A 13,621-nucleotide genomic window follows, 5' to 3' on the forward strand; every position below is an offset into this window, starting at 1 on the left:
AGGGGGGAGGGAAACAGCGAGGTGGGGGGGGAAGAGGAGCTGGGTGGGGGGGGAAGAGGAGTGGGGAAGGAGATGGAGGGGGTTGGAGGACAGGGGGGAACCAGCAGGATGGGGGGGGTACTTCCCTCCTCCTGCTGCTTCCTCCTCTGCCTCCCCCCCCCCGCGAGCATCGCGGGTCCCCCCTTGTCAGTGGCTATTAGCCACAAGATATAGATAGGGACTCTGGGGCAAGTGATGCTCTGTCATCTTGGTGCTTGGGGGGGGGGGTCAACAGTGGGAGGGCTTCTAATGTCCTGGCCCCACTGGTGGACCTCCTGATGGCACTGGTATTTCTGGCCACTGTGGGATACAGAGTGTTGGACTGGATGGGCCTTTGGCCTGATCCAACATTGGCATCTCTTATGTTCTTATGTTCTTAATAGTGAGAAAGGATGTTATGTGGGATTCATATGCCGCCATGTAAAAGGCTGAAAAATGCAGGCATGTTTCCTTCCACCCAAACCCCGTAGGGCTGAAGGAAGTGGTGTTCAAGGTAGCTCAGCAAAAACCTAACTGGCCAGGAGCTGCTCTAGGGATTTATCTCAGTCTCTCTTCCAGGCACAGCTCCTTCATTCCACACTAGAGTAAACTGGCTTAGCCCACCAGACCTGCCAGTACTAGTCAGAGCAGATGGGAGAGCTTTCAGTACGAAAGCAAGAAATTGCAAGTAGGTACCGCTTCGGTGGGACAGTAACAGCGTTCTGTGCGCCTGACATTTAGTCATGCCGGCCACATGACCACAGAGGAGTCTTCGGACAGTGCTGGCTCTTCAGCTTGGAAACCAAGATGAGCACCACCTCCTAGAGTCGGATTTGACTGGCTTTCGGAAAACCTTTACCTTTGTAATCCACTCCTACAAGAGTCCGCTTGGCTTATCCAAGAAAAGTTCCATCTTACCTGTTTTTATTTTGCTGTCTCTCTGAAGATCTGTTTGAAGCAGCTCAAAAAGTGAAAACCTAACAGTAAAACTGTAAAAAACAAAAAACAAACAAAAGAAGACCCAACATTGAAAATTAATAATATTAAACTGGCATAAAACAATACTTAATCAGCCTATATTAACATCTGTAAAACAGTTATCAAGATAGAATCAGACCATAAGACAATTAAAAGGATGAAACCATTCAGCTTTTCAGTCAGGGTAAAATTAATGTTTTGGCCTGTTGCCTAAAGGACAGTGAGGCAGGCGCCACGTGAGTGGGGTGGTGAGGGATTCCAAAGACAAAGTGCAACCAGTGAAAAAGCCCTGTCTTTGTTGCCATACACCTCACCTCAACAGGTGGCGGTGGCACGGAGAGCAGGGTTTGGAAGAGGATTTGCTGAAGGCAGGATGCTCGTATGGGTGGAGAAGCCCTCACAGTCTTTGTGTGTAGAAGGTTCTACAGTTGCCAGTTAGTTCTGTTCATGTAGTAGCATTGCTTTTGCTTCTTGGTTTATCAGGTTCAGGCATGGATCTTTGGTAACCAATGCTTATAATCTCAAAATTGTCCTATTTGCATTACCTGAATTGGAAATTCTTTCTCTGTTAATTGTCATCCTCTCCATCGGGTGCTAAGATCAGCCTCTCTTTCAACACTCTTCCAGTTGTTTAATGCTAAAGCTTCTACTGTCCTTTTCTATTCCTGTAATCTTGAAATATGTTTTTCAGGAAAGACAGTAGTCAACAAAAACTGGAACCCTTCAGAGGGTCAAAAGTTCGGACCACTACTTCCTTGCTTTCTCCATTTCAGGGGCCCAAATGCAGCTATAGTTGATGAACAGTTTTATTACAATATACAGTGGTCTCTTTGGTATATAGGAGAAATACCAGGAGGGTTGCCAAACTTGCCTTTTTTTTTGTCCTCAAGGCTTTGGCTTATGGACAAATCTTATGCCTTTTTGGTGTCAATCATGCTGGGACAAACTGGGTTTAAAAGGAACCAAGTAGCCTACTGGAGCGAATGGCTTATAGCCACTGCTCCCTTCTCCCTGCTGATTCTCTCCCCCCCCCCCCCCCTTTTTCTGTATTTGTTGCAGATATCCTCAATTTCTGTGCTAATAATTACCTTGGACTCTCCAGTCACCCTGAAGTGATCAACGCTGGACTGGATACCCTGGAGAAATATGGAGCTGGCCTTAGTTCCGTCCGCTTCATCTGTGGAACACAAGTAAGGTGGAGCAGGAACATGGAGCCAGGCGGGGCTTCTGTTCTCTTTCCCCACCTCTTCCATTTCCTCTAACGTAACTGTATTTACAGTGTAAACATGTTAGAATGCTGCTCACCTTTCCCCGTAACTGCCACAGTGGAAGTCTTTTGACTAGATCTGCTATTATTTTAGTAAATAACGAAACCATAGCCAGTTTTCAGTGGCATTATTATGGCACTTCTCCTCCTCTGGGTGCACAAAGCATGCCGAGTCTGCCATTTCCCCTTCATGGAAAACTTGTGTTGGTGACCAGCTTGATCGGAACATGGGTACAGTGTGGCTTATATGGATCAGTGTATCTGAACCATCCCAAATGACCTGGAAGCATCAGTAGACACAGAGTTGAATCTGCTGGAAATTCTTCTTATGGAAGAGGGTTGTTGTTGTTGTTTTTTTGCTGATCTCCCCCCACTGCATGGCAGGACTTTGGTTTGCCTCTCATTTTGTTCCTGAGGGTCCTCTGTACCCACAGCAACAACATTTTGGGTTGCAGTGGAAGTCAGGCAAGAGGTTCCATGCCAGTGACAGAGAGATTTTGCCCAGGATCCAATTCAAGAAGTAGGAGGCTTAGGATCTCAAAGCTGTTTTCCCTCTCAAGGTTGCTTGAGAGGTATTATTATTATTATTATTATTATTATTATTATTATTAATTTATTTATAGTCCACCTTTCTCACTGAGACTCAAGGCGGATTACACAATGTAAATCAATGCAATTCATAAGATCATACATCTAAAAAGCAAATGGAGCTGCTGTCTGAACGAAGCAGAAGTATTAAATATGACATGCAGAACATGCTATTACATCAGTAGAAACACGGTTTTCTTTTATAATTCTGCCAACTGTCAATTTTGTCTTCTGCCTGCATTTTGTGTTCATTTTTTTCTGTCTGCTCTCCATCTCTGCAGAATATACATAAGGACCTGGAGGAGAAGATTGCTCATTTCCATCGGAGAGAAGATGCCATCCTCTATGCCAGCTGCTTTGATGCCAATGCTGGAATCTTTGAGGTTTGTGACACTTGGTGTATAGGGGACTGATGGGGGCCACTCGGAATTCCAAAATTCTAAAGTATCTTTTGTCTGTGGGGTAGCTAGTTTGAGAGAGGAAGGAAGCCCAATTGCTGTCAAAAAGGCACTCTTCCTGTTAGCAAAACAGCTGCCTTGGAGGATGAAATTGATCCATAGTAGCGGAAGGACAGGAGCAGATGGAGCAGGAATAGAAGTCTGGCTGCTTATCTAGTGTATTCACATAGCCAGATCTAGCCCTGAAGTCACTGAATTTAGCTGAGTCTGAACCTGCAGGTACAACTTAATGTGGCCATGTGCTTGTCTCTTATTTTGAGGGAGAATCTGTTTCACATGAGTGTCAGCTAAAGGTGGAGGCAAAATCTTGCATTGTGCATGGCCAAGGAGGAAATAACAAACTCCATTCAATCTGTCTTGGGGCTGACTGACGTGACCATCACAAATGCAATGGAAGCAGGAATGTATAGCAGCTTCCGTCTTTTGGCAAGTCAGTCACGAGATATAATACCGTTCCTAGGACTAGGCTGTTTGTATACCACAGGGATTCAGTGCTGCTGCGTTCCATGCAAATAGCCCTTGGGCTTTTAGTGGAAGATGGCTTGTGTAAACAAGGGGCTGGCACAGGGAAGCTTGACTAAGTCCCTCATTCCCTGTACTCCCAGCCTTATTGTTAAGACAACAGGGAAAGTACAGCACTCCTCAGATCAAAAGTGTGAGCATGCCTTAGGGAAAAGTCTCATTGTACATAAATGCACAGTGTGCAATACAAGAAGAGGAAGCCTAGCCATGCAGACCTTGGTGCCGGGCCCCCAAATAGAACATGAGATCTGGATATATATCTAAAGTACTTTTCAAGTGACTCAAGTCCTCATACAGTTCTTATGTTCATTATCGTGATCTCATACACTGTCAACAGGAAGTAAATGCATTCGTCCTGGAAGCTCCTGTGGTTGCAGGCCAATGGTTGCAAGCTAGGGCTTTCTGCTGCATCAGCTTGCACAGTGTGTTGTATATGAAGCTGCCTTATACTCAGTCAGGGATGCTATCATGGTTGACATCCCTAGGGGGCCTGTACTGCCAGCCCAAAAATGGTTGCAGCATAGCAACAAACACTGTCCAACTGCCTTGTTTCTTTGATGGCAGCAACAGAATTGGATCCCCTCAGGAGGATCATGGCCTTCTTCCCCATCCATGATGCTGTGCTGTGCACCACTGTGGTCTGCAGGGATGGCAACTTTGCATTGAGGAAAAAGAGGGAAAGGGTGCTCTTTCTTTCTCACTGGCTGCTGTTTGATTGCTGCTACTCAACGGGAGGATCTCCTCTGTTCCTTCCCAGCACTGTGGCTGATGTTAATCCTTGCATTTGTTCCTTGGTTAGTGTTCGGGCAAGCCATTGGGGAATAGCAAACTACACGGTTCACCACTTGCCCTCTGCTTGTTTATGCCTGAATGAGGAGGGACCAAGCAAGCCACCCCCTGCAATGTGTTGGGGGGGGTGCACTGAAATGCATATTGCCTAGGACACTCCCACACCAGGAGCTGACCATTGGGTAAGGGGAATTTGGCTCAACAGTAGGACATCTGCTGTCCATGCAGAAAGTCCCAGGTTGAATCCCCAGCATCTCCAACTGAAAAGGTAAAATACGGACCTTGATTGACCAAGGTCTGGTTCAGTAGGAGGCAGCTTCATGTGCCCACTGTCTTTCCTGAGTGGCCGTGCTCTCCAGTGTCTGGTGCAGAGGACTTTCCTGCTTTTACTGCTTGACGTCTTTTAACTGTGGGCGCAGGAGATTGAATTGGTGACCTGCTGTATGGGAAGCTACTGAGCTTGCTGTAATTTTTATTTTGGTACCTCAAGGCCCTGCTGACCCCAGAGGATGCCGTTCTTTCTGATGAGCTGAATCATGCCTCCATCATTGATGGGATCCGGCTCTGTAAGGCCAATAAATATCGCTACAAGCACATGGACATGCAAGATCTAGAAAGCAAGCTGCAGGATGCACAAGTAAGTTGGAGCTGCTTCACCTATTACAACATCACTTCATGTGAAGGGACTTGGGCTTACAGATTACAAGGGACTGCTGGGGAAGCTTGGGCAACATTGACCATCATTTCCATCTTGCCTTGTTGTGCAGTCCACAGGGGACTGCTGAACGGGACTTGTATTTTCAGTTCACATCAGGCAGTAAGACAGGGCTGGGCAGTGTTCTTTATGAGCAGTGTGTGCAGCATAGAGTATGCTCCAGGAATCTCTTCTGCAGTGCACCAGTATCCCATGGGAGATGCCCAGGGGTTCCTCAGCAACAGTGTTGCTGCAGAAAGGGTTCCCAGATGACAGAAAACTTTGAAAACCACCAATCTAGGTTATCCATCAGATTCTGGCAGATGCAACAGTTTTGTGATTGTATATGATGTTCTGGTTCTTCATGTCAGTGTCTGCCTCCCATTCCCCATCACAAGCAGTGCTTTCTAGCATTACAGGCTTTTGCTCATATGCCACATGGTCATCTTCCCAGAAATATCGCCTGAGGTTGGTGGCCACTGATGGTGCTTTCTCCATGGATGGTGACATTGCCCCCTTGAAGGAAATCTGTAACCTGTCCCAGAAATACAATGCCATTGTTTTCGTTGATGAATGTCATGCCACCGGATTCCTTGGGCCCAATGGAAGGTATGAGATCTGATTGTCCTACTTTGTCTCCTGCTTTGATGTTTAAAAAAATCAATAGTGGTTTGTGAGGCTGGGTCCTTTGTGGAATGGTGATATCCTTTCTACTTCTTTGTTTATGAGGAGTGGTATGTGAGAAAGGAATTCCAAGTCTTTGATGTGTTTATTGCCACTTGTAGAGCAGGTCAGTGAGGTTCAGACTGTGTTTCTAGGAAACTTTGGAGCTCCTTGCTGACAAAGCTTATCTTCCATTACAGTTTTTCTTGAATAACCACTTCCATTGCAATCTTCACCTGCAATGCATAGTTGTGTGTTACCAGCATTCTAGGCTAGCTCGGCAAGGCCCAACAAACTTCACTGAAGCCTTTTATTTTTTTCCTTTTCTTTAGTTTTTTTTTTAATCACTTTTAAATCAGGCCTTTTCCTCATAGTGGAACTCAATAACAGTATATGTAGACTCCTAGGAGGTATCCCCTCCATACCGGCTGAGCTTCAGCAAGGTTGCTATGTCACACACCTTCAGACCATACTTTGGGAGTCTCGTGATTGGAATACATATTCAAGCATGTCCCAGAACACTCTCCAACACACAGAAGCGCTGTGGCAGTCGCAGGGGTCTTTCTCAGTTGCAAGCGTGAAGAGTGCAGGTATACTTTAGAGAAGCCCTAGACAGCAGTTCTGGATCTTGCTTTGGTGAGGCCTTTCCATTGGCAATGGCAAAAAAAACCCCAGAAGTCCAAACTGTGGTGATTCGAAAAGGTTTCACTGATGCCCCTGGACTTCTCCCGCTGACACACAGAGAGATCTTTGGAAAGGGCAAGGACAACATTCCTTCAGAGGCAGGAAGCCAAGGTGACTAAATAGATCTCTGTTCCAGCAAAATAGCTGCATATGAACATATTTCACTTCTAGAACCCTACACTTTGGAATGGCCTAAAGAGTATCCCTCAGGGAAACCTCAGCACAGACTTTAATTTACTTGTTTCATATACTAAAAACTGTTACCTTTGGCTGGACCACAGACTCCAGTACTGCAGCTCTGGCAATATTGCAAGCCACTAAGGAAGGGAAACCCCAAGTGTGTTCCCATCAGAATGTCCTAGTTTGGCCAAAAGATGGTTTACAAAGTACCATTATGTATTTTGACCTGGGTTAAAATTCAAGTTATATCTACATTCTTCTGTGTTGGGTTTCCTAATGAAAGCCATTGAAAATCAGGGAATACGGTACAGGAAATTTTTTTTTGCCTGATATCACCATAGCACACAATAACAAGTCCATCTTTTAATAGCAACACATTTACACCTGTCATTCTTCAGTCAGATGCCCTCAATGCCCTCAAACTCTCACTTGCTGAAACCCAGGCGTGAAAATAATTGAAACTAGTGGACACTTTCTGGGAGCTGAACCTTCCATATGTTTTTTATAATTATGTCTCGTACAAGTGGGGACATGGAAGACTTACGGGGGAAATCCCATCTGGTTTCTGCTGGCCCCCAGTTTCTCCCCCACCTTTGCTTCCTCCTGTCCCCTTTTCAGCTCCCCCTTGTTTTCTGGCCTTTTTCCCCTCCAACAGCACCTTCCAAATCCCCTCTGTGTACCTGACTCCACTATGCAGAATTTTTAATCCACATTCTGGGGCCATGTGTAGAATTAGATATATGGTTGACAGTTTCCCCATGTTTTACACTCTTTACCTGTGTGGAAAATGTTAAGAGAGTTCTACTCCATTGTGTTCTGCTATCCCAGTGTTCTGTCACTGATATTTAAACCATGGTGTAACAGCATGAGAATATTTAATGATGTTGCGTGATGCTATGTCACCTTGAACTAAGGCGCAAAAGTCTGGCTTTAATAAAATGGGCCTTATACATTTAAATAAGCATTAATAAAAGATTTTGTTCCGGTTAACATGGGAATAAAGCAGAAGTCTAGTGGTTATCTTGAGGATGTAACAGAAGGTGCTACTAGCCTTCTGTTTTATTTTGCTGCTACAGGCTAGCACAGCAACCTATCTAGAATTCTTTAACACTGGGTCTTTTTGTAGAATCTCTAATGATGTTAACAAGGAAAGAGGAGTCCTGGCAAAAATGTCTAATTTTAACAGTAAATCTCCTCCCCATTTTTTCTTTCCTTTTGGCTGTAATCTTGTAAGTAAGTGGATCACAGTTGCCTGTACCAATTTAGATGGAATGGGATCTTGAAACTTTCCTTCCTGCTTTTCCTGGGAAAGAACAAGGTTGCACAAAATAGGCAGTGCCCTGAGCTGCCTAGGCTAATAAGGGTAATTCTCTCCTTGCAGGGGCACTGATGAGCTCTTGGGTGTGATGGACCAAGTCGCTATAATCAACTCAACCCTGGGGAAGGCACTCGGGGGAGCAGCAGGTGCAGTTTCTAACAAGTGATGTTCTGTCTCTCTGTTTACAAAGCCTTGAGTTTTATTAAAGTACCCAGCGATGTCCAGCAACTCTACCTTGCATCACTATCCACCCTTTTCAAATTAAAAAACAAAACAAAAATGACTCTCCTGTCAAGATTTTTGGTCCAAGCTGAGGACATTAGACTCAGTAAACGTCATGGCAGCAGGGGCAGTTACTGAGACTATAGAGTTGGAGTGTACCAGTGGTCTTTGAACATAACCCATTGCTCATCCATGATGCCATTAACCCAGCAGCCCAGTAGGGTGCGATTGCGTGTGTGGAGGGGAACATTTGAAGACAAACACAGTCTCCCTGAATGAGCTGCTGATAATAACCTCTGTCCCAGGAGGAGCCACTGTCTTCTCCATCACAAACGATTGAGCAAAAGGCCACCCTCTGAGCTCTTTCTAAAGGAAATTTGGGGGGTGGGATTGGGACAGCAAAGCCTCCTGCTATCCAGTTTCCCTTGTGGTAGCACCTGATTTGTTTAGTAACAATTTCTTCTCTTTGCAGGTGGCTACACAACTGGCCCCAAAGCGTTAATTGACCTCCTGCGCCAGCGTTCTCGCCCTTACCTCTTCTCCAATAGCTTGCCTCCTGCTGTTGTGGGCTGTGCTTCCAAAGCTCTGGATCTGCTTATGGAGAACAATGCCATTGCACAGTCCATGGCTGCCAAGACTACACGGTGAGAGAGGGGGGGAGGGGAGGGAACTCTTACTGTGGAAGAGTTTCAAGGGGAAGCCTTATACACCCCGTTGCTTCCTTCATTCCTTCTCATCCCCTGGTTTGCCACTTCTGAAAATGCCTTAATTTTTACACCACAACTGAGGAATTAATCCATCCTGTTCTTTCTCCAAGGATCTCATGTTGGCCTCATGGCTCTCTTATGCTCCGTTTTTAAGTTATCTGTGGTTAGTCCGCTTCTAGCATGCAGAATCCCAGATGTCTAACATCCTAGTTGGGTCCTACAACAAACGAGTGTAGGCCCACCCTCCCCACTACCCAACTCTCATTGGATATCCATGGCTTGGTTTATCAAATGTCAGTGACAGATAACTATAACAGACTCTTCCTTCCCCCAAGAACCAACTCGGTATGGTGGTTAAGAGCGACGGACTCTAATCTGGAGAACCTGGTTTGATTCCCCACTCCTCCACATGAGGCCAGCTGGGTGACCTTGGGTCAGTCAAAGTTCTTTCAGAGTTTTTCTCTCGAGCAATTCTCTCAGAGCTTTTTCAGCACCACCTACCTCACAGGGTGTCTGTTGTGTGGAGAAGAAGGGAAGGTGATTGTAAGCTGCTCTGAGACTCCCAAGTGAAGGGCAGGGTATAAATCCAACTCTTCTTCTTCTTCTCCTTCACCATCATTTTCCCCTTCTCACACCCTGGGTATTTCAAATGTGTCCTATGTATTACCTCGCACCATCTCGGTTCTTGCCAGTTTTAAGAGAAAATGATGATGTATCCAGGACAAAAGTGAGCCACATTTTGCTAGCTTGCTTAATTTGTACTACAGATAAAATCATTTTGTAGAAGTTTCAAAGCAACACAGAAAAATACAGTCTTGTCATTGCACAACATTGGAGAGAGACAGCTAGTACTGTTGTGTACTGATCTGTGTGTCTGGCCAGTGATCTTTGGGTGAAGGAGATTCTGAAGAGAGAGATGAAAACTTTCCTTTCCCGTTCAGGTTCCGAAGCAAGATGGCTGCAGCTGGATTTACCATTTCAGGAAACAATCACCCAATTTGTCCTGTGATGTTGGGGGATGCCCGGCTAGCTTCACTGATGGCTGATGACATGCTGAAGAAAGGTAACTGTGTAGCCTTTGATGTCTTGCTGACAGAATAGGCCACATCTCAGCCAGACTGAGGCTGTTCTAAAACTTCAGTCAGGGACAGGGGAAAACTCACCTGGCTCCTCCTTCAGCTTAGGAGTTGCTCCATCAGAATGCCTTCCCTCCTGTCCATTCATAAAAGCAGTCCTGTGAACCAAGAGATAAGATGGGTAAGCAAGCGTGGAGATGGGTAATACTTCATCTCTTTGAATACCTGCTGTCATGCAATTGTAAATTCACAGGGAGCCTTGCCAGGTAAAAGGCTGCAACCTTACCACTGGCTGATGGGAGCAACGTAGACACTTTTCTTTCTAATCTCGTCTGAGGTCAGCACAAGTCCATTTGAACCCAAGCAAAGCTAAAGTTCCATTTTCTAACTGGCATTTCCCCTGACAGCTCTGTAGAGGGCAGCATTGTCCGTAGAAAGCGGCCTCACATGGGCAGCCCATGGAGACGCACTATATGGCCAAGTTCCAGGTGGTCAGCCGTGTTGGTCTGCAGCAGTAGAACAAATTTAGAGTCCAGTGGCACCTTTTAAGACCAACAAAATTTTATTCAAGATATGAGTTTTCGTGTGCACGCACACTTTTTCAAATACACTGGAATGGAAGTTAGAGTTCAAACTTATAGACAGGCTGAACAGCAAATTTACATGTAACATGATGATGTTTTAAGTTATGCAGAAACTTGTTGGTCTTAAGGTGCCATTGGACTCTAAATTTGTTTTATATGGCCAAGTATTCCTTTTCTTCATGACCTGATATGAAGCTGGCTGAAGACATTTTGCTGCCCTGTGTCAGCCAAGTTTCCTCTGTGACCTTGCAAGGATCCTGGGGTATACCTCTCAACAGTGTTCTGTCAGCAGTATTGAACAGTGTCAAAAGCTTGCAGTCCAAACATTGCTGTGTAATGATTTGGTCTTGCCTTTTCCCTAGTCCCCACATTTTGCATGTATTCATTTGAACTTGCCATTTACCTTTTCTCTCCAAATGTGTTCTGGTTCTCCAAATGTGTTTCCCTCACCCCAGCATTACTGGGTCACACTGCTGCAGTGATTGTTAAAGCCCACCACTGTCAGTCAGGGTAGACTCTAGAGCTATCATCAGCTTCCTTTTTAAGTAGTCTTATCAAGAGTCAAAGTGAGTTCTATCACTCCCGTCAACATCTCTTGCTTTCTATAGCAAAGAAGACCCTCTCTGTGTTAAGTGTTGTGAAGTTTTTTCAGAGCCCCCTCTCTTGAGGCAGAACGTGGCTACCCATTCTTGGTCTCCTCTGTCTCTTTCTTCAAGCCACCCACATTTCCTCCAGGTTCCTTTTCCCCCTCATACTTTCCCTGGTTTCCTTGGGATATTTAGGGCCTTGTACCACCTCTGTTAGCCTGAATCCTTCCCTCTGTTTTCTCATCAAACAGGCATCTATGTCATCGGCTTCAGCTACCCTGTAGTGCCCAAGGGGAAGGCACGCATTCGTGTACAGATCTCAGCTGTTCACAGTGAAGAAGATATTGATCGGTGTGTGGAGACCTTTATTGAAGTGGGCCGTAAACATGGGGCCTTGCCCTGAATGGCTGGAGAATACTAGGCTTTTCTTTCAAACCCTAAGGCTGGAAACTGTTTTCTTTTTCCTCAGAAGAGAAGGCAGTTTGAAATGGGGATCACTGCTCATGTGGGTTCACTTACCTCATTTTCATCTCTAGTATTTCCAAAAGCTCATTGAGCCTGATGTGTCGGCCGCACAAGAGAAATGTACATACACTATGGGAAGTGATGCATCAGACTACTCTCTGCCCCTTTTTTAAAAAAAATGCCTGTCTTCAGTGTGTAGGCATTCTACCTCTACTCAGGAAGGACCATGTCTGGAAGACCGAATAATAATAAAGGCAGTTTTGAGGCTTTCACTGCCATGCAGCAGCCACTGAAGGAAATGGCGAACACAGTGGCTGGCAACTTGTGTTCATGCTTTATGGGTCTGTTAAATATTGGCTTGTCTGCCAATATCCTGATCCAGTTCTACACAGTCCACATTTTCTTTCTTTTAGGAGCTGCTGGCTGGAAAGATGGGGAGTTTCTGAGCTCAGTAGTCATGTTTCACCTTCTTAGTAGGGGTTACTTACTGATCTTCTCAGGGGCCTACCAAGTCTTTGCCTCTTTCCTTTCCCCTGCTCCTGCCAACTTCCTCTGTTGTTCCCACTGGTTGCCATGGTTGATTCCATAAGACGGCCTTCTTGGATGAGTGGATTCCACAATTGCATTATATGAGCATGGAGTTTGATATTGGATGGAAAATCCACTATTCTGAGAACCTCGGTTTGCTTTCTTTAAAGAAAAAAAAAAGCAAGCAACTTCTAAGGTTTTGAAGACTCAAAAGACTCAGAGAAGATATGGTGTCACTGAGCAACAGTTCCAGGAATCTAGAAATGTATTTAAGGGCTTTACATGGATATTTTTGTCCCTGTTGCAAGACTAAATTAAGACAAAAAAGCTTAATTTCCTGAGTCACGGTGCACACTTAAAAGGTAACATTTCAAAGTGAACATGCCTTAAGATTTGAACAGCTGCTGCTGGACTAAGGTTGCCCAATGGGCTAGTGGGGGAAATGTCCTATCCCCTAATATGCAGAAATGGGCATCAAACTGATATTAAAAGGATAGCTAGAGGGACCCATTTAAAAGCTGGCAGCCCCTATGCTGAAGTATTCCCTTCCTTTCTGCTATAGCATTGGTACTATAGGTACTGTAAGTGGGAAGGCTGTTGACCACTGGAGTAACAGGTGTGCATGGCAGAGTTTTGCCATCTGCACATTAAGTTGGCTGCCACTTCCCAGAGTAAAACTACTTCAGAGGGTGCATATACATTCCCCCCCCCGCTGCCCCGAGTCAGCACTGTGTTCTACTACAGATCTTGGCTGTAAACATGGCTTCAGTGTGTGTGTAAGTATTACAAGCAAAGCATTCCTCTGTGTCATCTCATGATACAGCTCTTTGGCTTCCATTGCTATATCCTGTAGACGGATACTTACCCGCCCAGTCAAAATGAGAGGGGATGGATGCGAAGAGCCTCTCATCTGGTATCGTTCTTGCCATAGGCTTCATTGGCCATGGTATCATGAGTACTACCTGTTGATTTCAGCATTGTTTGGCCACATTCCACATAGTTGCTGTGGAGCTTGAGAGACTGCCTTTCAAACTTGATCCTTATCGCAAGATTATCCTTAACCCACTAGAGGGCATATTTGTAGCAATCCAGTTGCATTGCTGCCTTAAGGCAAAAGGGGAGAACATGCACACCCTCTGCTGTCTCAAGGGGTTGATTATAAAATCTGTTCCTTGGTGTTCAGTTTTGCAAGGTGCTAGGGAATGCTCAAAGAATGGTGCGTTCTTGTTCCTCTGTATTTAGTAAGCAGTAAGTTCAGCCTGGGGTCAGAAACAGGAGGTAAGAATGTTGTTT

The 13,621-nt window shown here is 45.2% G+C and overlaps 1 protein-coding gene across 2 annotated transcripts in view; it reads left to right on the forward strand.

Annotated features, from left to right (window-relative positions):
• Positions 1 to 12,067, forward strand: part of GCAT (glycine C-acetyltransferase) — a 17,444-nt gene extending 5,377 nt beyond the window's left edge. For both annotated transcript variants that reach the window (XM_015405994.1, XM_015405995.1), the window contains exons 2-9: positions 2,056 to 2,186; positions 3,133 to 3,234; positions 5,111 to 5,257; positions 5,769 to 5,923; positions 8,223 to 8,305; positions 8,854 to 9,025; positions 10,030 to 10,151; positions 11,587 to 12,067. In XM_015405994.1, the coding sequence (XP_015261480.1) occupies positions 2,056 to 2,186; positions 3,133 to 3,234; positions 5,111 to 5,257; positions 5,769 to 5,923; positions 8,223 to 8,305; positions 8,854 to 9,025; positions 10,030 to 10,151; positions 11,587 to 11,738 (1,064 nt within the window). In that variant the 3' untranslated portion in view covers positions 11,739 to 12,067. The remainder of the gene's footprint in view (positions 1 to 2,055; positions 2,187 to 3,132; positions 3,235 to 5,110; positions 5,258 to 5,768; positions 5,924 to 8,222; positions 8,306 to 8,853; positions 9,026 to 10,029; positions 10,152 to 11,586) is intronic.
• Positions 12,068 to 13,621: the final 1,554 nt, after the last annotated feature.

This window comes from Gekko japonicus, unplaced genomic scaffold (assembly GCF_001447785.1).
Source record: "Gekko japonicus isolate JY-2015 unplaced genomic scaffold, Gekko_japonicus_V1.1 scaffold385, whole genome shotgun sequence".
Classification (NCBI taxonomy): domain Eukaryota; kingdom Metazoa; phylum Chordata; class Lepidosauria; order Squamata; family Gekkonidae; genus Gekko; species Gekko japonicus.